The sequence below is a fragment of the Heptranchias perlo genome, chromosome 11 (genome assembly GCF_035084215.1).
Source record: "Heptranchias perlo isolate sHepPer1 chromosome 11, sHepPer1.hap1, whole genome shotgun sequence".
NCBI lineage: Eukaryota > Metazoa > Chordata > Chondrichthyes > Hexanchiformes > Hexanchidae > Heptranchias > Heptranchias perlo.
The window spans coordinates 44,831,002-44,856,844 of record NC_090335.1 but is presented as its reverse complement, the minus strand read 5'-3'; the positions used below and the strand labels follow the sequence as shown (position 1 = coordinate 44,856,844).

The 25,843-nt window shown below is 40.0% G+C and overlaps 1 protein-coding gene across 3 annotated transcripts in view; it reads right to left on the bottom strand.

Annotated features, from left to right (window-relative positions):
• The window catches only part of kdm6a (lysine (K)-specific demethylase 6A), a 230,591-nt gene that overhangs the window by 134,315 nt on the left and 70,433 nt on the right, over nt 1-25,843 (bottom strand). For all 3 annotated transcript variants that reach the window (XM_067992901.1, XM_067992902.1, XM_067992903.1), the window contains exons 5-6: nt 21,077-21,135; nt 2,026-2,146 (exon numbers count right to left, since the gene is read on the bottom strand). In XM_067992901.1, the coding sequence (XP_067849002.1) occupies nt 2,026-2,146; nt 21,077-21,135 (180 nt within the window). The remainder of the gene's footprint in view (nt 1-2,025; nt 2,147-21,076; nt 21,136-25,843) is intronic.

Sequence of the window (25,843 nt, the reverse complement as noted above, 5' to 3'; positions counted from 1 at the left end):
AAGTACCACATAATAGACATAATAAGAAAATTAAAAGGGTAGTGGCAGCATGGATACAGAATTGGCTAAGGGACAGAAAGCAGAGTGTACTGGTGAACATTTGTTTTTCATGTCATCTGCAAACATGAAAATTATACCCAAGTACAGGTCACTAATATATACCAAAAGAGCAGTGGTCTTTTCATGTTTGCAGATGACATGAAACTCAAATGTAGTAAACAGTGAGGAGGATAGTAACAGGCTTCAGTGGGACAAAGACAGACTGGTGAAATGGGTAGACACATGGCAGATGAAATTTAACTCAGAAGTGTGAAATAATGCATTATGATAGGAAGAATGGTGAGAGGCAATATAAACTAAATAGTATAATTTTAAAAGGGTGCAGGAACAGAGATCTGGGGAAGTATGTATACAAATCTTTTGAAGGTGGCAGGACAAGTTGAGAAGGCAGTTAAAAAAGCATACCAGACCTATGGCTTTATAGGCAAAGGCATTGAGTACAAAAGCAAGGAAGTTATGCTAAGCTGTTATAAATCACTGGTTAGGCCCCAGCTGCAGTACTGTGTCCAATTCTGGGCACCCCACCAAGGCCTTAGAGAGGGTGCAGAGGAAATTTACTAGAATAGTACCAGGCATGAAGGACTTCAGTTATGTGGAGAGACTAGAGAAACTGGGGTTGTTGTCCTTAGAGCAGAGCAGGTTCAGGAGAGATTTGATAGAGATGTTCAAAATCATGAAGGATTTTGAGAAGAGTAAATAAGGAGAAACTGTTTCCAGTTGCAGAAGGATCAGTAACCAGCGGACACAGATTTAAGGTAATTGGCAAAAGAACCAGAGGCCAAATGAGGAGAATTATTTTTATGCAGAGAGTTACGATGATCTGGAATGCACCGCCTGAAAGGGTGGAAGCAGGTTCAATAATAACTTTCAACGGGGAATTGGATAAGTACTTGAAGAGGCAAAATTTGCAGCCTTATGGGGAAAGGGTAGAGTGGGACTAATTGGATAGCTCTTTCAAAATGCCAGCATAGGCATGATGGGCCAAGTGGCCTCCTTCTGTGCTGTATCATTCTATCTTCAATAAACACTACTATACTCTGGATCAACAATAATGCAATTAATTTTGATTTCCTGATTTCATCTCTAGAAAAAATATCTTCTAATACATTAAAACCACCATCTTCATCCCACTCACAGCACTGCAATAGCGCACAATATTTTAGTTTCTACTGGCTTCTGTATTTGTACCCAAGAGTTCAATATTGAAAGAAACACAAAAAGGTACTATGTTGGTCAATAATTGAGGAGAAAACCACATTTTTGAAAAAACTTGCTTTCCTTGCTTACAATGAAATAATCTAGATTGCCTTCCAAAAACACACACAGCTTTCTCTGCACATATGCAAGAGACAGTTTGTTTGAAATTTAGCTGTTCTCTAAATCATAAGCAACTTTATTTGCCATGCCACACTTAAGAAATGGAAAGCATAGTAGTGAGATTAATTTAGAGGAATACAGCTAGTAGAATTAATAATTTAATTTTCCCCTTTAAAAATGTTTTGTAAATGCTGCACTAGTATGCATATCTTGAAGTACTCTTTAATGTGAAACCACTATAAAAGTTGGGATACATGTTAAAAGTCTCACTGCAGCCAAAGATGAGGCAACTGGGGATGATCATTTCTGCCCAGATACAGTCCAATTCCCACTGCACAAGCAGTTTGTCACAGAGGACTGACCAAAGTAATCATGGAGACAACTGGAACTGGGGATGTAGTGCAATGTGTTTAATGAATATTACAAAATAAAACTCTCTCTGGGGATGACACGAGAGAAAAAAAGGTTTTCCTGCTAGACTAAATATTTGGTATGAACGAATTCAGCACCTGAGCTTTCTAATACACAAATTTACTTAAGTATTCGTGCAAAATTCAAAATATGTCATATTATGGGACCTTAAGTGGAAATGTTGTCACGGTTTAATTTGAAATAATATTCTGCAGTTACATTGTTTTCTTTACCTACCTTAAGACTTGACTCATAGTCCGTGTTCACTTTAAACATCAACCCAAGACGCAAGTGAATCTCATTGGCCCGAGAGAAGCTAGGATCAATATAAAGCACCTCTTGAAATGCTTTAATTGCCCTGAAAAATAGAACAAAAATAACTTAGTATTCTTTATCTCAGAATTATTCAAATAAGACACTTTATTTTCAACTCTGTCTCCTATGAGTAATAAGCAGGATAACAGATCAGTGTGTACACCTTTTGTTCAGAACATAAATTCTGTAACAGTAATAATTAAAGCTGATTGATTTTATGTTTGAAACGTTCCAGAGAAAAAAAATAACTTTGAACATTTAAAATGAAGCATCTGGCTTCTGGTTAACATCACATTTATTAAACTGTTAAACTTAATATGTATTATTTAGAAGTACAGTCCCCATCGCTTATAGCTGGTGCGTTCAGCGAACACGATTTGCCTGCAATACGCGTTGGCCTGTGTAACAAATGAATTGTTATAATGCTCATACATTAACACAACAATGCTACACCTGCTGTCCAAATTAAAATGTTCCCAACACCACATATATGCAACATAGCTTCCTTCAGGCTGGTGTACACGCCACAGATTTCAAAATAAATACCTGCTGGCTCACCTCCTGCTGCCAACCTCACATCTGCTTTGCACCATCTGTGCTTAATAGTACAACCATAAAGAAAAGCCACAGGTGCTCACTGCTGTATAGAAGGCTGCATTCAGATTAGGTCATACAAAATTAATGGTTCGTTTGAGGAAATTATCATAAAGAACAAAGCAAGACAGCACAGTAATAAAACTAAAAGAACTTCTCAAGAACCCGATTTATATACCAGACTGGATCCGGATTAGCACATTTCAGTGAGTATTTTCCCCTCAATGAATAATCAAAAAAATAATGAAGGGATGAAAAATATTTATAAGATCACAAGTGCAGGGCAGAAACCAGGCACTTCCCCACAGAGCACAAGTACCATACCACCCAGCAGGCAGTTTCAAAGCAGCACTGGTGTAAACCAACCCATGCCCATCTTCTTGCCTAGACTGGTTCACACCAACCAAAAGAGCAAAGGCAACATATTTTGAATAGAACAACCAGGCCCATGTCATACCTAGCTGATTACAGTATTAAGATAAGGAGTATAGACTAGGAAAGTACCAACAACTTGCATTTATATAGCACCTTTAATGTAGTGAAACATCCCAGGGGGGGTGCTTCACAAGAGCGTTATCAAACAAAATTTGGCACAAGCCACCTGAAATCAGAACAGGTGACCAAAAGCTTGGTCAAAGAGATCGGTTTTAAGGAGCGTCTTAAAACGAGGAAAAAGAGGTTGAGGAAGGGAATTCCAGAGCTTAGGGCTGAGGCAGCTAAAGGCATAGCTGCCAATGGTGGAACGATTAAAATCGGGGATGAGCAAGAGGCCAGAATTGCAGTGATTTCGGAGGGTTGTAGGGCTGGAGAAGGTTACAGATATAGGGAGGGGCGAGACCACGGAGGGATTTGAAAAAAAGATGAGAATTTTAAAATTGAGGTGTTGCCAGACTCAGAGCCAATGTAGGTCAGTGGGCACAGGGGTGATGGGTGAACTGGACTTAGTGCAAGTTAGGATACGGGCAGCAGAGTTTTGGATGAGCTCAAATTTATGGAGGGGGAAGATGGGACCAGTATTGATCCCTCGTCCATGCTGTGCTAATTGATCTCAGCCAGCACGTCAGTGTAAGAGGTATACAAATGGCCTTGACAATTCCTGGTTAAGGAGGTGAAAATCCACCACGAATTTTGCACCCAATTGCTTTTTGTGCTTGTGAAGGCATCAGGGAGAACATGTTCTGGCTTGGCTGCAATGCCCTAACAGTTGATTAACCCGCAGACACTCCCTGTCTATGCTTACACAAGAACAGCAGTTACTTGGGCATAGTACTTTATGGCATCTGGCATATGTGGAACCAGACTGTGCAAGGAGTTAATGCTTTAAGAGGAGAGGATAAAAAAACACCCGAGCTTCAGTTTATTCCATCAAAGAAGATAAGTCAAATGTTAATCAAGTGTGTTCAAGTGAACAGATGTCACTGGAAAAAAACAATGCAGTTATTCAATCATCCGTTCCTATAGTAGCACTGTATATAAGATCACAATATAGATTCAGAAGGTACAGATATTGTATGGTTTGCGACACACACAGCAAAGGAAAATAAGCTTAGATACGTTGGTTAGAAGGAACAGCAGTGCTAGAAAAAGTGAGGGGACACAGGAAACAACATGAGTATAAAAGTACAATATTGCCCCATGATTGTTGAGTGGAATTTGTCTATCCTTTTACTTGTGCACAAGAAAGCTCCACCAATTCCCTTTAGGTCAGATTTCTTACGTATTATTCCCCCCCCCCCCCCCCAAACTTACATGTCTTCTTCTTTGTCATATGGAAGCCCTGCCACGCAATGTACCAAATTTGTCTGTTTATTTTGGTCAAGGGATTTTCTATATGTGAGGCAGGCAGCAGGTTCAAGAACCATGTCTGCCTGCCTCTGCTAGTATCCAGTGATAAGATGTGCTATAATTCGCTCCCAAATCTCACAAAATACTAATTTTATGAGCAAAAATTGGGGGATAGTTCACAGGAGTCTTACCTGCCAGAAGATCAACACTCCACCCTAGGTCCCAAAAACTGTAGCAAAATATCAGAAGCAGTTTGTGCTAGAAACCGACTACGGGTATTTAGCCCCACTTCTCTGTCTGCTCGTGAAGGGTCCACTTGTGCAGCAGTATCGAAACTCACTTTCATTTCCACCTGTTTGCACCAATACAGCTAGTGACTGTGGTCTGCACCAGTGCCAGATTTGCAACACATCTGCACAGGCCAGGAACTGTGTCTCATCCAGTGTCCTTCCATGCCCACCTTGGCTTTTCTGTATTAGACCACTGTCATATTGCTGGTCCATTAACTACACTGCCCTGCTCTTGAACTGGCTCAAGCTCGGAGTGTTTGGCCGGCTTTCAACAACTTCATGTGCAAACATGTAGGGAGAATGCCACATTCCCTGCACCTCCTGTATGGTAAGCATCCCGCCCAATGAGGGGGGTGTAAGTAGTGGAGGGAAGGAAGAGGTTACTGCTGCATTTTTGCATCCAGTACCCACTGTAACTGCCACTGTATGGCATTGCATAATGCACGGTCTATGGTAATTAACTGGGATTGGTACAAAAACGTCAGAGAATGGTGATTAATTACGATTGGGATAAAGATGCCAGAGATGAAAGAGCAAGGGGGTCCAGATAGGTGGTACATGAACAATTGCACAAAAGGCACAGTGAAAATGGCTGTTATCAATAGTCCCCATAAGTGTGGGCATGCTTTGTTTGATCTCAATGCACTGTACCAGGATGATAGCAAATGAGTAGTCAGCAGGAATAGCGTACCCCATCCTATGTAGAGTAATTAGAGTAGAAGGAAGGAATCGGAGTAAGGATGATTGGGCAGGAGAAACACTATGGGTAGAGTTAAGGAACAGATAAGGATACAAGATTCTGATAGGAGTTGTCTACAGACCTGATAGTGGTAATGTAGATTGGGCAGGGGAGATGGATAAACACAGAGATCAGGGAAGCAAAAACAATGTGGTTTTAATGGGAGATTTTAATCTGCACGTAGGCTGAGAGAGGCAGAACAGTTCAAGCAGTGACGACAATGAATTTCTAGAATGTATTTGGAACATTTTTCTAGAACAATATGTTTTAGAATCTACAAGGGAACATGTCATACTAGATTTTGGTGTTGAGTAACAAACCAGAATTAGTTAACAATCTGACAGTAAGAGAATATCTTGTAAATAGTGACAATAATATGATTGAATTTGATATTAGGTTTGAGGAGGGAGAAGGTTTAAGAGAAGAGAGTCACAAACCAAGGTTTTAAATTTAAGCACAGCAAACTTTGTAGAGATAAGAAATAAATTGACCACAGTAAACTGGACCGAACTGTTAATGGGTAAACCTACAAACAGCGGGAAGTATTAAAAGAAGTATTTAGTGCGATACAAAACAGAGTACATATCTTTAATAGGCAGAAGGCTCCACTTGTGTACTTAGCCACAACGGTAACAAAAGAGACAGTGTCATGCTAAAAGAAAAGGCTTACACAAATGCAAGGAAAAGTTAAAATTCAGCAGACTGGGAGAGCTATAAAAATCAACGTAGGGATACAAAGAAAGTAGTAAGAGGTAAGAGCAAAAGTTTTTATAAATATATTGAGTGGTAAAGGGGAAGGTGGGCCTATTAAAGACAGATCCAGGCAACACTATAATAAGGAAGTGATAGGCTTGTTAAATGAGTACTTTGTATCCATTTTCACAGTGGAGAAAGAAGAAAAAAATCAGTGGTACAAGCAAACCTAAAAATAAGTCAAGGAGAGTTAGTGGATTTAATACAAGTTTAAAAAAAGAGAAAATAATGAGATTTAAACAGATAAATCTCCAGGACCAGGAGATTTAAACAGATAAATCTTCAAGGAAATGGCAGAGAAATTGAACAGATATTTTGTATCTGTCTTCACAGTAGAAGACACTAATAACATACCAATAATAGTAGAAAATCAAGGGGCAAAGGTGAGGGAGGAACTAAAAACAATCACTATCACTAGAGAAAAAGTACTAGGTAAACTAATGGGTCTAAAGGCTGACAAGTCCCCTGGACCTGATGGCTTGCATCCAAGGGTCTTCAAGGAAGCGGCTACAGAGATAATGGATGCATTGGTTGTAATCTTCCAGAATTCACTAGATTCTGGAAAGGTCCCAGCGGATTGGAAAACCACAAACATAACACCCCTATTCAAGAAGGGAGTGAGACAGAAAGCAGGTAACTATAGACCAATTAGCCTAACATCGGTCATTGGGAAAATGCTAGAATCCATTATTAAGGAAGTAGTAGCAGGACATTTGGAGACTCATAATACAATCAAGGAGAGTCAACATGGTTTTATGAAGGGGAAATCATGTCTGACAAATTTATTAGAGTTCTTTGAGGAAGTAACAGGCAGGGTGGATAAAGAGGAACCAATGGATGCAGTATATTTGGATTTCCAAAAGGTATTCGATAAGGTGGCACATAAAAGATTACTGCACAAGATAAGAGCTCATGGTGTTGGGGGTAATATACTGGCATGGATAGAGGATTGGCTAACTAACAGAAAATAAAGAGTCGGGATAAAAGGGTCATTTTCAAAATGGCAATCTGTAACTAGTGGGGGGCCTCAACTATTTACAATATATATCAATGACTTGGATGAAGGAACAGAGTGTCTTGTGGGCAAATTTACTGATGATACAAAGATAGGTCGAAAAGCAAGTTGCGATGAGGACGCAAAGTGTCTGCAAAGGGATATTGACAGGTTAAGCAAATGGGCAAAAATTTGGGAAAATGTGAAGTCATCCACTTTGGGAGGAAAAATAAAAAAGCAAAATATTATCTGAATGGAGAAATACTACAAAATGCTGCGGTACAGAGGGATCTGGGTGTCCTCGTCCATGGAGCACAAAAAGTCAACATACAGGTGCAGCAGGTAATCAGGAAGGCAAACGGAATATTGGCCTTTATTTCTAGGGGGACGGAGTATAAAAGCAGGGAAGTCATGCTACAAATGTACACTGTGCTGGTGAGACCACACCTGAGGTATTACGTACAGTTCTGGTGCCCTTATTTAAAAGGAAGGACAGAGAAGGTTCACTAAGTTGATTCCGGGTATGGAAGGGTTGTCTTATGAGGAAAGATTGAACAGGTTCGGTCTATACTCATTGGAGTTTAGAAGAATGAGAGGATCTTATTGAAACATACAAGATTCTGAGGGGACTCGATAGGGTAGATGCTGAGAGGATGTTACCCCTCATGGGGGAATCTAAAACTAGGGGGCATAGTCTCAGAATAAGGGGTCGCCCGTTTAAGACGGAAATGAGGAGGAATTTCTTCTTCCAGAGGGTCGTGAATCTTCGGAGTTCTTTACCCCAAAAAGCTGTGGAGGCTGAGTCACTGAATACATTCAAGGCTGAGTTGGACAAATTTTTGATCTTCAAGGGAGTCAAAGGATATGGGGAAAGGGTGGGAAAGTGGAGTTGAGGTAAAAAAAAAATCAGATCAGCCATGATCTCATTAAATGGCGGAGCAGGCTCAAGGGGCCGAATGGCCTACTCCTGCTCCTATCTCTTATGGTCTCTTATGATGGTTTCTACTCCAGGGCATTAAAAAAAGAAATTACAGATATGCTGGTCAAAATTTTCCAAAGCTCTCTTGATTCAGGAATTGTGCCTTTGGATTGGAAATTTGTATACGTCACTTCATTTTTTAAAGGGAGGGAGAGAAACCAGGTAACTACAGACCCATCAGTTTAACATCACTTGTGAGGAAGTTATTGGAATCTATTATCAGAGACAGAGTGATTGGACACTTGGGCAAGTATGAGCTGATCAAAGAGAGTCAAGTATGGATTTGTGAAGGGTAGGTCATGTCTGAATAATCAAGTTGAATTCTCTCGGGAGGTCATTGGCATGATGGATAGGGGAGTGTCTATGGATGTTGTCTATATCTGACTTCCAGAAGACATTTGATAAGGGATTATATTGTGCAGCCACTTGTGTGGATGAAGGATTAGAGAGTTGTACATCCAAGTTTGTAGATGACGCTAAGTTAGGAGGCACAGATGGGAACAGGAAGTTACAAAGGGACAGGCAGATTAAGTGAGTGGGCAAAACAATGGCAGATGGTATTCAATGTGGGGAAGTGCAAGGTTCTTGTACTTTGGATCCAAGAAAGACAAATCTGAATATTTTCTTAATGAGAAGACACTAAGAGCTGTGGATGAAGAAAGGATATAGGTGCCCATGTACACAGATCACTAAAAGCTAGTACAAAGGTACAAAAAGGCTAATGTATTGTTGGCCTTTACCTCAAGGGGCTAGAATACAAAAGTGAGGAAGTGATTGTTTCAGTTGTCCGGAGCCTCGGTCAGACCCCATCTGGAGTACTGCATTCAGTTTTGGGCACCGAACCTCAGGAGAGATATATTGGCCTTGCAGGAGGTACAGTGCAGAATCACCAGATACCAGGGCTTAAAGGGTTAAATTATGAGGACAGGTTGCATACATAATCTTGGTTTGTATTCCCTTGAGTTATGATTTATTTGAGGTCTTTAAAATGACACAGGAATTCGATAGCATAGATACAGAGAAACTATTTCCTCTGGTGGGAGAATATAGAACAATGGGATATCTAGAGCCAGGCCATTTAGGAGTGAAATCAGGAAGCACTTTGCCACACAAATATTAATGGAAATCTGGATCTCTCCCCTAAATGGCTGTGGCTACTGGGTCAACTGAAATTTTGAAGACTGAGATCGATAGATCTTTGTTAGGTAATGGTATCAGGGGATATGGAGTTGAGGTACAGATCAACCATGATCTAAATGAAGGGCGGAACAGGCTCTAGCGGCTGAATGGCCTACTCCTATGCCATTTCTACCTGTAAAGTTTCCAGTCTTGTTCCTAACCAGATAATATATCCAACTCCTTTTACTGCAATTCAATCACACTGTTAAATTTTGTACACTATTCTTTTAGTACAGTTAATGCAAGTTGAAACCACATGCAATCAATAAAAGCATATAGTATTATTTCTGCACAGAAATAGTAGCAAATTGTTACTTTTAACAGTGCAGTTTTTTCTGCTTTGGATGAGGAATTCAAGCTGGAAAGGACTAAGGATACAAAAATCATACAAATATATATTTTATGGTTGACTGGCACCATTTTTTAAACAACGTCTGTACCTGATCAAAGAGGTACACGGCATCTTCTGAGGGTATCCTCAGTTATGTCAATTATCCTTAATTAGTTTGCCTGTTGACCATCCTTTCAGTTGGAACATGGAACTGCCTTACAGGTATGATCAAACTGTTATGTTGTAATAATGCTGACTATCACGCTTATAGCCCAGAATCACAAATTATGACAGATACACACGCATATCTATTCAAAAACACAAGTTTGCCTAAACAACACGTGATTTAGTGACACCATGTGGCCTAAATCTGCACAGCAGAGAAATGCATATATTTGCATAAAGAATAAAAGTTTGCCACAAAAATACTGGAGAGCACCCCTAAATGAAAGAAGTATATGCTTCTGAAAGCTGAATTGTGAACTATTGCATTACATTATTTAATACTACTGGAAAATAATTCTAAGACTTCTGAAAAGTTTTCCTCATTTCCCCCTCCCAAAAAATAAACAACTTGTCCTCACGTTTTGCCTTGACTAACAATTCAAGGCTTCATATCCAAAATAATTGTCAGCCTGTTTGAGCACCTGAAGGCAAATAATCACATTAAAACTACTTGTCCCTTTTCCTTCTCTCTGCTTTGATGCTGTCAAATATCACATTTTATATGTTACTACAAATTTATGCTCATCATAAACCTAAAATGAAATGTTTGGGTGTTACAAGTGACGAATACTGCACTTCCACAGAAGAATTTAAGGGGGGGAAATCGACTTGAGTTCCTATACGAAAAGCCCAAATAGTATGCAGAGTGCTGTAGACAAACAGTAGCCCCAGCTGTAATTTTTGAGCAGTAAGGGAAAGCAGAATAACTTAAAAAGCGTGACAAATTTCAATAAATAAACAAACATAAATCTCCAGTTTCCACACACTTCTCTGCAATCCTTACTTCCTGTTGTCATGATTTTTGGTCACACTTTCATATCAACTTTTACCATTGTAATTTCTTATGCCCTATTTCCCATTTAATTTTTCTATGTCAATCTTCACCAAATCAAATATTTTTTTCAAAAAAATGTCTGCCATTTTCCCCTTAACTGAAATGTGTAATGTCCAAAATAAGACATAAAACAATTTTTCTTAAATTACACATTTCATAGTAGAATGATTAAATTTATCCACTGAATTGTTTTTTTTTGTGTATTTTCATCCCTACAATAAAAGTTTCACTTTAAGGCCTTAGTCTCTTCCAAAAGCTTCTGCAAGCTAAAGGAGTAAGTATTAATGTTGCTTGCTGTCAACCTCGTTATGCAGCGAAATGTGCAGGTTCCAGTTTTTTTTTCTTAAAATTTATTCTTGGGATGTGGATGACACTGGCAAGCTCATATTTATTGCCCATCTCTAACTGCCGAGAAAATGGTGGGTTTTCTTCATTGTAACAATTATTTTGTGTATTAAGAGTCAACCGCACTGAATATAAGCCAGACTGGATAAGGACGACAAGTTCCCTTTCTTAAAAGGACATGAATGAACCAGTTGGGTTTTACTACAATCTGGCGGCTTTCGTGGTCATTTTCTTCTGCTGCCAGCCCATAAATCATCAGATTTAATCAAGTTAAATTGCACAACTTGTCATGATGAAATCTGAACACAACCTCTGGACTGCTAGTCCAGAAGCATATTCATTACACTAATGTACGCACTACCAGTTCATAATAATGTACCAATCACAATACACCTCACACAATTCCATCTCTTCTCTCCCAAATGCTTTAAAATGCATTTTGGCCCTGCCCGCCATCCTAGATATGGTCCAGAAAGCCACATAACCAATCTTACAGTCTTCCAAAAGCCTATTAAGCTTCCTATCCAAGGATCAGTGTGGAGTAACAAACAAGGTGTTCAAGTTAGCGCAGTATTTTTGGTAAGAATAGGTACCCCATTAATACGGTTTAGCCCAACCAACCCCAGCCCCTGCCCAAGGAACAGCAAAATATTTGGGCTGGGGTGGGGTGGGGTGGGGGGGGGGGTGGCGGCGTAGGGGGAGAAAGAGAAAAAAAACACAAGGAAGAGAAAGAAGAGATGACAGCTACCAGGCTGTGCTTCATGAAAGAATGTCCTCCTAATCCTGTCCACCTTCACGATAACCCCTAAATACTTGTCTCTATTCACTGGATGGCCAGGGTGCTTTTGCTAAGTGTATAAGCATCTTGCATTGGACAAAATTGTACCAATAATTCACTTCAATACACAACTTTACAATTTCCACAGTACACTTGATACGCAATACACAAAATCGCTTACAACAGAAAGACGGGGGTGGGAGGACACAGAGAGCCATGACTTCACCAATCTAGGCCCTAAACTTGGGAATTCTGATCCTAAACTTATCTGCAACACCACCTTCCTCCAGTAAGATACTCCTTAAAACCCACCTCTTTGACCAAGCTTTTGGCCACCTGTCCTAATATCCCCTTCTTTGGCTCGTGCCACCATTTTTGTCCAATTAAACTTCTGTGAAGCTCCTTGCAACATTTATCTGCATTAAAAGGTGCTATATAAATCCAAGTTGTTGTTGATGATGTTTTAAGAAGCCCAAATCTAAAGCATTCTTGGGTCTCGCCACAACAAAATCTGAAAGTGGTTAAATACAGACAGAATATAAAATGTAATTGTAATAAAGTTTACTATTCATTAATTATTTTTACTGAAAAGTCAACATATTTTCAGATGCTTATTGTATGTATCCAACACAGCTGCCATAATTTACAACAGTAAACATACATTTTAGGAGTATATTAATGCTTCAGTAGTTCCCATAAATACTTCAATCCATCACTACTACAATTTGTAGGCACTCAAAACTCAAACATTAGCTACACGTACCAGTCCCACAACTTTGGCCAAACATTTCACTCTACTCAAAACCCTTATGTAATTTCTGCTTTCATAGCACTAATATGGCTCGATGCTTACATTTCTATTAAATATTTGTGAGTGAAGCTACATAGTCTGAAACTTTGCTGGCTGCATTAAACTAATGCACAAATCTTTGCCATTTTCTTTGGGCTAATAACCATCCTTGAACATGGGTATGCATGGCCACTAAAAGCGTGTCAACCAGAATTCCAACTAGACTCTGTACAAGACCAACACCTTAATTTTAAAAAAAGTTCAAACATGAGGCTCCCACTGATGTAATATGTAAGTTACTGCACCTAGTCTTCATGCCAAATATATATCACTCCTCTTGCCCACATCTAAAAACGCATCTCCATAAGCCTGAGACAACACCAGTCACCATTATTTACATCCCATAACATCCTCCAATGGCCAGGCTTGTTTTAGAAGGGTCACCAATTGCTTCACAATCCAACACAGTCAATGTTCAGGTCGTGAAACTAATATGCAGGGCCACCAAATAATGCACTGTAACAGTATTTGTTTCAGCCAATGGAATTCACACCAGTTGCTCTCTAGTACCTGGCAACTCTTCATGCAGAAGTCTAGACAGGAAGTGTCAGCAGGCTATTTGACAATAGAGGAGACACAGCTGAATATAATTCTGTCCCCCTCTGACATCCACATGGTCCAACAGGGACACTGGATAATGATCAGGAGCAGGAACACTCTCGCTCAGGGGCATTGAAGCCAGTTGCAGAAACCCAACTGCTGCCCGAACGAAGATCAACTGAGATCACTTAATTCAGCACAAGGAGCAAATAAAGCTGGGACCTCATCATCTGTTTGAATGAACAATCTTACTCTATTGCACTGCCCTCCACCGCAACTCAACTAATTATTTTAAGAAAACTGTCTTATCCTTTAGACAAAATCCCATGTTCCCACTGAAGAAATGCATCATTGAGCAAAGCAGGGAAATGCTGAGTTGTTTTTGTCAGTCAAGTAGAATTTGGCAAATAAAAAGATATACACTGATTGTACTACTGTCATATCCATAGCTCTATGGGTACCAACGAGCGGAAAGACCGTGATGGGGACCTATGCACATGCTTAATTCTTTAAAAAGGACCACCAGTTACGGGCTAATTTTCTTTTAAAGTACTTAACCCTGCATGCATCTCCTGTATCGATAGATTTTAAAGGGGGAAGGGGCGGAATCCCCAGTTCAAGGGCTCCTTTCTATACATGCCAGACAAGTTTTAGCTAATCAGATGAAATGTAGATGTGCAAAAGCACAGAGAGACTTCATTAGCACATACGTACAAGCTGGAATCAAAAATCTTTTTAAAAAAGCATTTCTTCATACAGTCTGAGCTGGATGAGTCATTAAACCTATCCTTACTATTAAAATTTGGGAAGAATGAAGCCATTATCTTCGGTCCCCATCACAAACTTTCATTTCAGACCTCATATCTGCAGGTTATTTTTTCTTACTCTAATTTCTAACAGTTTCTTGCCTTTTTCCTTGTGTGGGCCTCCATGCCTTTGCACCACCGTAGCTATTTCCACATTCTCTTGTTCCTTTAATGTCTTACTACTGACTCAAATTTTTATATATCTAAAGTTTTCTTTCAAGCGGTTTACAGATCATTCAACCCATCAACTTCCTCTTAGTGATTAAAGTATGTCATTTCTTCCCCACTTCCCTAAAGCATTTCTAGGGCATGGTTTTTGTGAAGATGGCCATATGCCCAATACACTAGAGCAGATGTACCAGCAGCACAGGTTACCAATTCAATTTATAATCAGGATCATTAAGGTTGCTGTGAGGTACATAATATTGTTGGTCAATACTCTGTATTTACAATCCTGTGCACTTTGCTCTGCAGAAACATTTATTTGCTTATTCACCTCTGGCTTACAATTAACCTTAAAATGGAAATCAGATCCCTTTGGGAGCAAACTAAAGAAACTTAAGTTTGGAATTACTGTTAGTGAGCTATTTGGAGATTATCTGTGGGTTACTAAAAATGTCAGGAGAATTTACTTCTGCCGTTAACTCCCTGATGTTGATACTTATAACTGCAGGAGCGAATTGTGCGCTATAACTCCTGGGGTTTGCTATCTAAATTCTGTTGGAAAATACAATGCATTTAGGGCTTCCACATCCAATTTAATGATCAGGCTCAGGAAGTGCTCATTCATAAAATGAGAGAAAGGAAAGCTATGTTTTTTCTAATTATTATTCATTTTCAGGATTTGGCATCGCTAGCAAGGCTAGCATTTATTGCCCATCCCTAGTTACCCTCAAGAAAGCAGTGGTGAGCCTTCGTCTTGAACTGCTGCAGTCTGTGTTGTGAGGTGCTCCCATAATGCTGTTAGGTAGCAAGTTCCATGATTCTGAGCATATGTAAAGAGCAAGAAAAGACCATCAAGCACAGTGCCATGGGGCAACCTTGGCGACATACGTAATATATGCTACTACTAAGTTAAACTTAGTTCTTAAGGGGTTAAATTCAGGGTTAGGTAATATGTATCAGGATTCAGATGGGGCAGATGAACCAGCATACTTCAGAAACTGGAAACTAGTTTGTAAGGAATCTTGGACTATAACCTGGTGTTGTAAGATTCCTTACATTTGTCCACCCCAGTCCATCACCGGCATCTCCACATCATGGAAACTAGTTTGGACATTAAAGTGATTGTTCACACATATTCTATTTAAGTTGAATCAATTCATTTGAGCTCAGCAGGGGTAGTTGCCAGGGTGGTCTGGTGAGACTTCGCTTCCTGGGTTCAGAGATAACAAAAAAGGAGAAAAACCATGCTCGGGGTTAATTAGGTCCAGCAAAGACTGCGAGAAGCCAAGTCTTGGTCTGAGCTGTGAATTAAGTCATAGCAAGTTAGTTTTTCCAACTAAAAGCTGACCCAAGAGGAAATAAAACAAAATGAATATTCTGTTTGCTGTTTGGGACACTGTAGCATGGTTGTGTGTGTCGTCACGCAAAGCGTTGCAGAAATTTTTAAAAATTCATGTGTATTGTGAAAAATAAACCAGCTTCTTCATTTGTCATCAATCTCATCTAAACAGGGTACTCATCAGTTCTGCCTATCAAAAGATTGGAGAAGCAAAAGTGGAGGCATGCAAGTTTACAGTAACCAGTTTGTATGACATTGTTACACCCCCCTGCTTATGCTACCATATAGGCAGATATTGGACAGTGAGGGTTAACACCAGAATGCAAGAGGCGCAAGGAGTACAAAATTTATAACACCCAAGCCCTGATGCAACCATGTACAGTGACCTACCCCTAACCACACGATCGCCTGGCAGATGCAAAAAATGCAAAGGAAAAAGAAACCCATGGCCAGGAAAAACTCAAATTTCCTTCCGACATCCAAAGGCAATCAAGCAAACTTCAGGAGATCTATAAGAGCCCATAGCTCCTTACAATCCTAATTAGCAACTTGCCCTCTATAACAGGAAATGTCCTCTTCTCAAAAATTTGTCAAATTCCATTTTAATCAGCTAAGACAAGTAAGGAAGGTGACTGATCCAAAAATGCAGCAACAGTAAAGCTCCAACACAGCTATAAGAGCACATGAATGACGAGCAGCAGAGATTGATGTAAAGAGGGAGTTTGGTTAGATTGAGTTCAGTGTTGAAAATTGGGCTGATCCATTAGACTAGATCAGGTAAGAGCCAATTGTCAATTACTCCTTAATTAGTATGGCAGGATAGGCAAGGCTAGTATTCAGAAGTTAAATAATATGGGAGTTCTAGAAGCTGACTGTCGTAGAAACATACGTTATAACAACCCAACCCCACATCTGTTTCAGGAAGACCTGCAGCCAACCAAGTAGTTAGTGACGGTGACTGTTGAGATGACTATGGCTCTTGACTTTAGCCGACACAGATGTGATGGGCCGAATGGCCTCCTTCTGTGCTAATATGCTTTCAGCTCCTTCTAGGTTGGTGGACAGAACATCAGGTTTATCAGCCAATTTGCTGGCCTTAGATGCAGCAAGGAGGTGGCTAATGCTTTATTCAGGAAGGCCAATGCCTTCAACCTCTTTCCCACCAACCAGCAACAGTAGCATGAAGAGGCTACCCAATTCCACAGGATTGCTGGCTTTCTTAAACTATGGGTAGCCAATCCAGATACAATGCCAGAGCAGGACACAGACAATAACAAAGACCAAACATTCCCGAAACTCCAGTGCAGCCTAGGAGCATCTGAGCTGCTCCTCCTGTCCACATGTATCCAATAAAGTCTCTCAAAAGATTATATGCTGTGCTAATACTTTATTCTAAATAATCACAAAGAAAATGTAAGAACAAATTACAAATAGGGTGCAACTAATTTATTTTCCTACTTTGTGTGAATGATGTTAATTTGCTTTACCACTTAGTGCTGTCTACATCTACATCTTCTAGAATGTGTGTAGGTGTGTTGGTGCTAGGCAAAGAATGACACAGGGTGCTAGCTTGGCGAAGGACTGGCTGTGATGTCAGTCTGTTCACCCAGAAGTACAAAATCAGAATCAAAATGCAGAATTCCAAGGTACACTATTGGCAAGTCTTGAGACTAATATCAGTAACAATATTTGCAGTTCCAGATACCAAATTCTTGATTACACTCTTGAACATTGAGCTAGAAGGCTTAACTGTTCTGTCTTGAACTTAGAAATCATAGGTCAGCTTCCACTTCTAGATCAATATCGAGCCATATCCCTCAAGTATGCTTGCTTGTATGCTACGGTGGAAAATAGTATATGGATTCAGCTATAATGAAGTGTGCATGTATGGATACTGACTGAAGATAGGATACGGATTCAGTTAAACTGAGTCTATCGGCTTGCGCTTCATTGGGAGTCATTACGTATGGAACCACACTCCAACATAAATCACTGCCTTCAGGAGAGGTGAGATAGTGGAAAGTGTCTGAGAGAAAAATATAAAGAGACATTCATAAGTCAGGTTCAATTTGCAGCTTCCAATGCTTTCTCATGCCCTGGTTAGAAATTCTTCTTTCATAATGTGTGCTCATCTCCAAGGATCGTATGCAGTGGTGACTGTGAAAAACACTCATTCTGGTATGCAAAATTCACTAAGTAGATTGTGACAGAACTGGACTCCAACCTGCTTCATGTTATTTTTCTCTTCATTATAAATGGCTATTACTTTCTCATTATGAAATTTAACTAGGCCAAGGGACTGAGCTTTTATTTTTAAACGCACAGGCTGTTGTTTTTTTTAAGGCTTCCTTTGTCCTTTTGTCCTGAGAACCTGTAGTTAGAGCAAATACACAAATTTCTCCAACGGTATTTCATTAATGGCACGTAAATACCTCCCAGATCTATAACTTTCACTGCCTCAGTAGCTTTTGAACTACACATAAGCAAATTAGGGATCCTTTGAAAGTACAATGTTGATTTTATTTATAGGTTCCTGTTATATCGGTATGGTAGAATGCAAGCTTACAGATATTATCTCTAATGGGTGAGTCATCATAAATAAGACTAGTCTTACAAAAGCTAGTTGGCTACACATTGCATCAGCATTAGCAATTTCTGGGTAACGCAGACACTGGGTGTCAGTGATCATTAAAATATAAAACAAACATCTTGCAAACTTATTTCACGCAGGACCATTACAATCAGCAAGGAAAATGTCTTTCACCCCATCAATCTCAGCAAGATTCAAATCAGACGGCTAGAGATGAGAGGATAGTTCTCCAATTCCACTGTTCCATCCAGTCCCCCAGGTTTGAGTGACCAGCTTCAATGCATGATTCTCAAGAAAGTCAAGAGCTCAACTTAAATACTGGGCTAATTAGAGATTTAGTCAGTTTTCACTGATCCCTGCTATGCTCACAGCAACATCGGTGGGCAACTAGAAAGTTCTACAAGAGTTTAGACTGGCTGTTGTTACAACAATGTAATACCATAATTGGCTGTGCAAGGACATCACAATTTATCCTTTAACATTGATGCAAAATTATTTTAATAGAACCTCTAATGCTCAACCTGTCAGTTTTAAAATAGAAAAGGCACAACAGATTGCTCATGAAATGAAAACTTTCCTCTCAAATTTCAGTTTAAATAAATATGGTATACCTGGATGCAAAACTCATACTTCTTGGTACAAATCCACTTTTACAGCTCAAACTAAACAATTTAAGAAACTGCATATTACCCATAACAGTGTATTTATGTTTTAATAAACTCAACTGTAATCAACATGGTCTACGTTAATATTACTTTACAATTAGAGAGATAGCACCTGCCAGCTAAACAAGTTAAATCGGGCTGCAGTAACAAACAAGCCTGTCAAGGTCCTTCATCCTTCCACATTATAATGCATGCAACCAGCAATTTTTGAAATACAACTACTGATATTTGATACAGAAATCTATACTGATTTCATATTTTAAAAACAAAGGCATTTTACAAAAAAGGTCTGAATTTAACCACCCTTGTTGGGTGCTATGTTTATCCCTTCTGCCTCTTCTGTGGTGAAAACACCCAGTACACAGATTCTAAACCACCGCGAAAAGAAATAAGGCGCTACACTACACTGGATATGTGCCAAATCTTTCAATTCTGAAGAACACTATTGGTAAAAAAAAACAAAGCCACAGCCCTGGCAGTTCTGGAAAATTAACCCCGTGTACACTGCAAGGTGATCACTGTACCACAACCTCCACTAGATTGCCCATATGGCTGACAAAAATGGCAACCAGTTCTTCAATTATAAAAGGTTATTGCAGTCTGCAAGTGCCTAACTGCTCAAGTACCTGAAACTAAATCATCTTCCCTGGTTTGCAATAAAGGTACATTTTATTCACATCACCTACATTCACAAAATGAGCAAACATAAAGTCAGTCTGAAATTGAGTCTGCAGTAAAATGTAGCTCGCTAATCTTCAACTATGTCAGAAATGATCAAACATATTTTCTCATTTCCTCCAGACTGAAAGCATAATATGCAAGCAAAATACTGGAGACAGACATACAGAATAGCAGAACCTCAATTATTTGCCAATTTCCATTATGCACCAGTGGGGTGGGGGGGTTATCTCGCCAATATAGCAGAGAATGGAGATGTCACTGTTCTGATTTACAGAGTGGCCAATTGTTAATTTTCTCATATTGTAGGAATATTATCCTTCCAACACTTGCGATGAGCACAGCACAATCCTGTTCTAACAGAAAATTAAATTTTATAGTTTTTTCACATCAAGACACTATCACTTACTAACTTCTTTATCCCCCCCAATCTGTGTGTCTTGAGACAACCCAGGATTCAACCATTTTCTCCGATCAAAACTGACTATTGCAATTAGTGGAGTAAAGACCTCAAATGTTTTAATAGTTAGGTAATGATATCTTAGAATTGCTCCAGCAGTCTGTAGGATTTGATTTGGATCGCACAATTTTTATTAAATATAGCAGATCTCCTGTGGTATTCAGTGAGTTGGAGGACACGCTGTGTTACAACAATGAGGTGTTAATGTCATGTAGGGGATAATAGCAGGGCCATTGATTTACAGTGACTGATTAATTCAAATTCCATTTTTATTAAGTAGTATTCTGGGATCTTTACTGCTGCTTTGGGGATTGAATTCTACGATTGACCATTATTCTGCAAAAACTGTATACGAGTAGCCTTTATTTTATTTTTAGTTGATCCCGCTGGTGCTATACTGGCAGTCAAGACCAAGCACATTATTTAGTTCAGGGAGGATTGGAAGGTGGGGGAATAACAGGACTGTGTTGGAGGGAGTGGGGGGTTGGAGGTGGAAGTAGAGGGAGAGCTGAAAGGAGAGGTCTGAAAAAGAGTAAGTGTGTGGGGGAGGATATGCAAAAGACAGCATGGTGAGGAGAAAGAGATGGGGACATGGGTAGAATGATGGAGGAGCTTTGTGAGATCCAATCTAGCGCTTCCTGTCCTACTTACTGTTTCCAGTGATTGGGGAAGGTGGTAGAATCAGGAGGCATGAAAATTAATGCAGCAAAGCGCTGCTTCCCACTTTAACAGGCTTACAGGAGTGATGCCATAGCTAATATGCCAGAATTGGGGAAGAAAAATTGAAAGCAATAAAAGATACACATATTTTTCAACTTGAATTACAACAAGTAGACTGGAAACTCCGTTTAGCCCATTTTACAAGCTATGTAACCAAAGCCAGCAGCAAAACAGTTTCTGCAAAGAAACTGGTATATGTCACACTAAAACAAATAGGACTGAAATCTGATTCAAATGCATTGCCACAAATAATGGATTTAATTAATTTGAAGAATTTATCTTACTATATATGCTAATTTGCAATTAAAGAACCAAAATAAATATTTTACTCACCATTGAAATGCATTATAATGGAAGTAGACAATACCAAGGCCATATAAAAAGGCAGCATTCTATGGGGAGAAAATTAAAAAAAAATTAACAATGTAATGAAGTTAACAAACTCCAGTTTTATCTTAATATTTGTTGCACCAAACCAACATCATCAAAAACAGATTAACTTGGACATTCATTCCATTTCTCCATGTAGGATCTTTGTATGCAAAATGACTGCCACGTTTGCCTACATAACAGAAGTTGCTGTATTTCAAACTAATTAATTGTATATGCAGCATTTTGAGATGTAATAAGGAGATTATGCACTAGATGGTCATTAGGCAACTCACAAACAACTTGCATTCATATAGCACCATTAGTGTAGAAAATTATCCCACACAGCCACAATCAGACAAAAATAAATGCTACGCCAAAATAAATATGAAGAGGGGTGAGTTTAAAAACTTGGTCAAAGTGGTGCGTTTTAAGGACAAGGAGGAGTTGGAGAGGCAGAGGGGTCTAGGGAGGAAATTCCAAAGTATAGGACCCAGGCAGATGAAGACGCAACCACCAATGGTGGGGTAAAGGGAGAGAGGGATGCAGAACAAGTCGGAGTCAGAAGAACAGAGTTCTGAGGGGACTGTAGGGCTTGAGGAGGTTAAAAAAAGATAGGTGAGGCCATCAAGAGATTCAAAAACAAGGTCAGAATGTTAAATTGGATGACTAGGACCCAATGTAGATCAGCCAGCACAAAAGTGGTGGTTGAGTGAGACATAGTGTCAGATAAAATACTGGGACCAGGGTTTTGGATGTGCTGACGTTTAAAGAGCATGGAAGATGGAAGGTCAGGCCTGGACAGAATTGAAAAGATCAATTCCGCAGGATAACAAAGGCATGGATGAGAGAATGTAGCGGCTGATGGGCTGAGGTGGGGAGCAGGTGTGCGATAATAAGGAGATGTATGTAGGCTGACTTTGATGAAGAGGATACGGAGTTGAAAGTTCAGCTCAGGGTCGAATAGGATGGTGAAGTTGCAGTCTGGAGTAAGCTGAGACTGTGGCCGGGCAGGGAGATGAAATGAATGGCGAGTGTATGGAGTTTGTGGCAAAGGACAAAGACAATGGCAAAACTCTGATTGGGGAGATTCAAATGTGCAGTTACAGGAAGGAAGGCCACCGATTTGGGAGGCAATAACACATTCAGGGAGGGTGCTAATGACAGACGTTTAAGGAGAGGGAATGATATACAATGTCAGCTAGCATGGGAATGGAGAGGTAGGCGATATACCAGAGAAAGATGGAGGATCAGGCCTAGCACAAAGGTGGGGGGGGGGGGTGGAAAAGAGAAAGGAGCAATGTAGCAGATGCTGCTGATTGGATGGTTTCATTGTTAGTGACAAAGACGACCATAAGCTCTTCAAATTTCTTGTTTGGAGGCAAAGGTGGAGGGTTATATGGAGGTGATTGGTAGAGGAGAAATGAAGCCAGGGGCTAGCTTTGCTCTCGAGGATGATCTTGGAGTAGTGAGTGGTTTCGATGGAGAGAGAAGACGGGGAGAGAGGGAGAGAGAAGACGGGGAGAGAGGGAGAGAGAAGACGGGGAGAGAGGGAGAGAGAAGACGGGGAGAGAGGGAGAGAGAAGACGGGGAGAGAGGGAGAGAGAAGACGGGGAGAGAGGGAGAGAGAAGACGGGGAGAGAGGGAGAGAGAAGACGGGGAGAGAGGGAGAGAGAAGACGGGGAGAGAGGGAGAGAGAAGACGGGGAGAGAGGGAGAGAGAAGACGGGGAGAGAGGGAGAGAGAAGACGGGGAGAGAGGGAGAGAGAAGACGGGGAGAGAGGGAGAGAGAAGACGGGGAGAGAGGGAGAGAGAAGACGGGGAGAGAGGGAGAGAGAAGACGGGGAGAGAGGGAGAGAGAAGACGGGGAGAGGGAGACTAGATACACTCTAACAACTCATTCACCTTTTTAGCAGGATTAATGGACGGAGTCAAAATTAAATCCCAAAACAGATTAAAATCCCAGATCAAGAAAGAAAAATGAATCGACATATTCTGTACCATAAATAAATGGCACTGATAATACTTTGTGCATTACATAGCATAACACCCCTATTGTTACTAAACAGAATATCCTCTGATATAATTTCTGAAGGTATATTTCTTCTATCATGCAAAGACTGTTTTCTTAATCTCTTCAGTCTTTCTGAAGAGATTCAACAGTTTGAAGAGATTCAAACTGTTGAATCTCTTCAGAAAGACTGTTGTGCACATTTAATACAAGATATAGAATTCCTTCCTACTCCAGTTTAACAAAGGGCAAATTTCAGTCAAATTTATAAACCTTGCTTTATAGAGAATGTGTGTTTGGTAAAAACATTAAGTCATTACAGACTGAAAAGTGACAGTTGGTTAATCAGGCTGGTTAACACGGGTAACAGGTTAGTACAAAATGTTGATACATCTGATTCAAACCACCTTGAGTGAAGGAGGTGGGGGTGGGGGCAGGGGAAGACATAGATTGTGTTCCAAATAATTATGAATAAAAACAAACAAGGAAGCCTATGTAATTCTGTGTCATCATGATTTGGCAGCTCGACAAGGGGAAATTAAATCAATGACAGGAGTTGGGGAGCCCTGTAACAGGTATCCCATGTGTAGCCCCACCAGTAAATAGATCCAATTTGATATGGGAAACCAGGCACATCTGACAGAAATCAGTTGTTAGAAATGACAATTGCCACTGCAGGAGCCAGTACTTTGTCAAATGCAAGTAGAGGAAAGGGTACGATGCCCATAATATTTAACAATGATGGAGCACAATCTCAGAGTGACTGGATGAATGAGATGTCAGCATATAAGGAAAGGATAGCAAACAGTGATACTGGGATAATTCCCCAGATCCCTTACTATGTGGAATGGGAACCTCACCAGTGTTGAGCAGTTTGCAAAGCGAAAATTAGGAACAGGGCAAACTGTCCAAGTTCATACGAACAAGCATTCTTCCCTCCTGTGAAGGAGGTGATATTATCCTACAGGAAACCCTAGTTAGAATACAATGGTCTGAGAAGGCACTTATCATTTGTGTGCTCCATCGTAGCACAGTTAAAAAATTTATCACATTTTGCAAACTCATATCAAATCTCAGTGATTCAGAGAGCTCATCAAGAAACACTAAATTGCACAAGTCAGTAGATTTGACAACTATGCCTGAGCTGATGTTGCAAGAACAAAGTGGGACACTGGACATGGGAACATTCTGAGGAATGCATCTCTGGCAAGGGACGGGCTGCTGAAATGCTCTGGTGTCCAACTTCACAATCTGCACCTGCCCACATTGCAATACAATTTCTCACAAACACTTTTCCCTCCCAAGATAAGTTACTTATAACTAGGGAAGTGACAAACAAGAAAAGGCAATTATTACTTTTAAGAGTTTCCTGGGGAGCAGGGCTAATATAAAATAGCCCACGAGATGAGGCAAAACAACAGGACTCAAATTTATTTGCCACCTTCGGGGAAAAATATGACTTGACAAATATTGGTAATTCAGTCCTACTGGACATGTGCCACATTTTCTACAAAGGCAGAACTCATGTATGATATTCCAGGTTTGAATAGCAGATCTTATATAGGTCCAGCTCTTGTATAGGTAAATTCTATGAGCACCAGACCCACTGGGGTAATTAGCATAATATTTGAATGCCAATAGGAAAAATTAAAACGGATAGTCTTTAATTTGAGAACTGGTCAGCATCTATCCTGCTACGATGTGATTTAATTAGTCCATAAGGAATCACTGTTGAATTGCACCTGGGTGTACGCTGCAATAACAAATAGTGGGTTTCTTGTTCTAAAAGGATAGCTCCTCAGTGATAGATTTGATTCAGACAGAAACCTGTAAATAGATTCACCAAACCACAGATAACACCAAAGAACCCCATGGCTGCATTTGCTCCACAACAGGCATAGGAGATGCAACATACAATAGCCAGGTAATTATTTGGGGACATAACTTTACTCAAAGCTCAACAGTTTGATTTACTTACTGAACAGACCTCTGGCAATGTAACAGAGAAAAATAATTTGTTGGAACACCCAAGTGAATTCTCTTTGTGTTTTCTGACAAACCAGGATGGAGTGATATGATTACACATTATAGTGACAGAGGACACTCCACACATTCCTTAACCTCTTATTACGGGTAATTTGCAAAAAAGGCATTGGTAGACCAACGTGTTGAGAAATTGCAAGCAAATAATATTATTGAGTAATCCTCAGACTCATAGGCACTTCCGGTGGTCAAAATCTGGAAAAGCTAGATTTTGCATCATCTACAGAAGATTGAAAGAAGAGACAGTCAAAGATAAATATCCAAAATGTCGAGTGAATGACTGTCAAAGCCAAAGTATATAAGAACACAGGGCCTGACTACTGGCCAATGGCAAGTGGCTGAACATCCTGACAGCATGTCAGATGTTCACGATGCTACTATTTGGGCTGTGCAATGTTTCCGCTGCGTTCCAGCATCTTATGAATAATGGGATGACTGGTCTGATTTACAACTGTGTCAGGGGATGATATGATGCGACATCACCCACAGTGCTGGGCTACCTTCTGTATCTGCAGCAGGTGTTCTCCAAGCTGTAAAAGGCAGACTGTAAAGCTCCATATTTAAGAAACAACAGCATTGTAGGGCATATCGTTCCTTCTCAAGGCATTCAGCAGGATCTGGAAAGGTTACAATTGATGGTCCATTTCCAGAACCTAAAACCATGTCAAATGTCAGAAT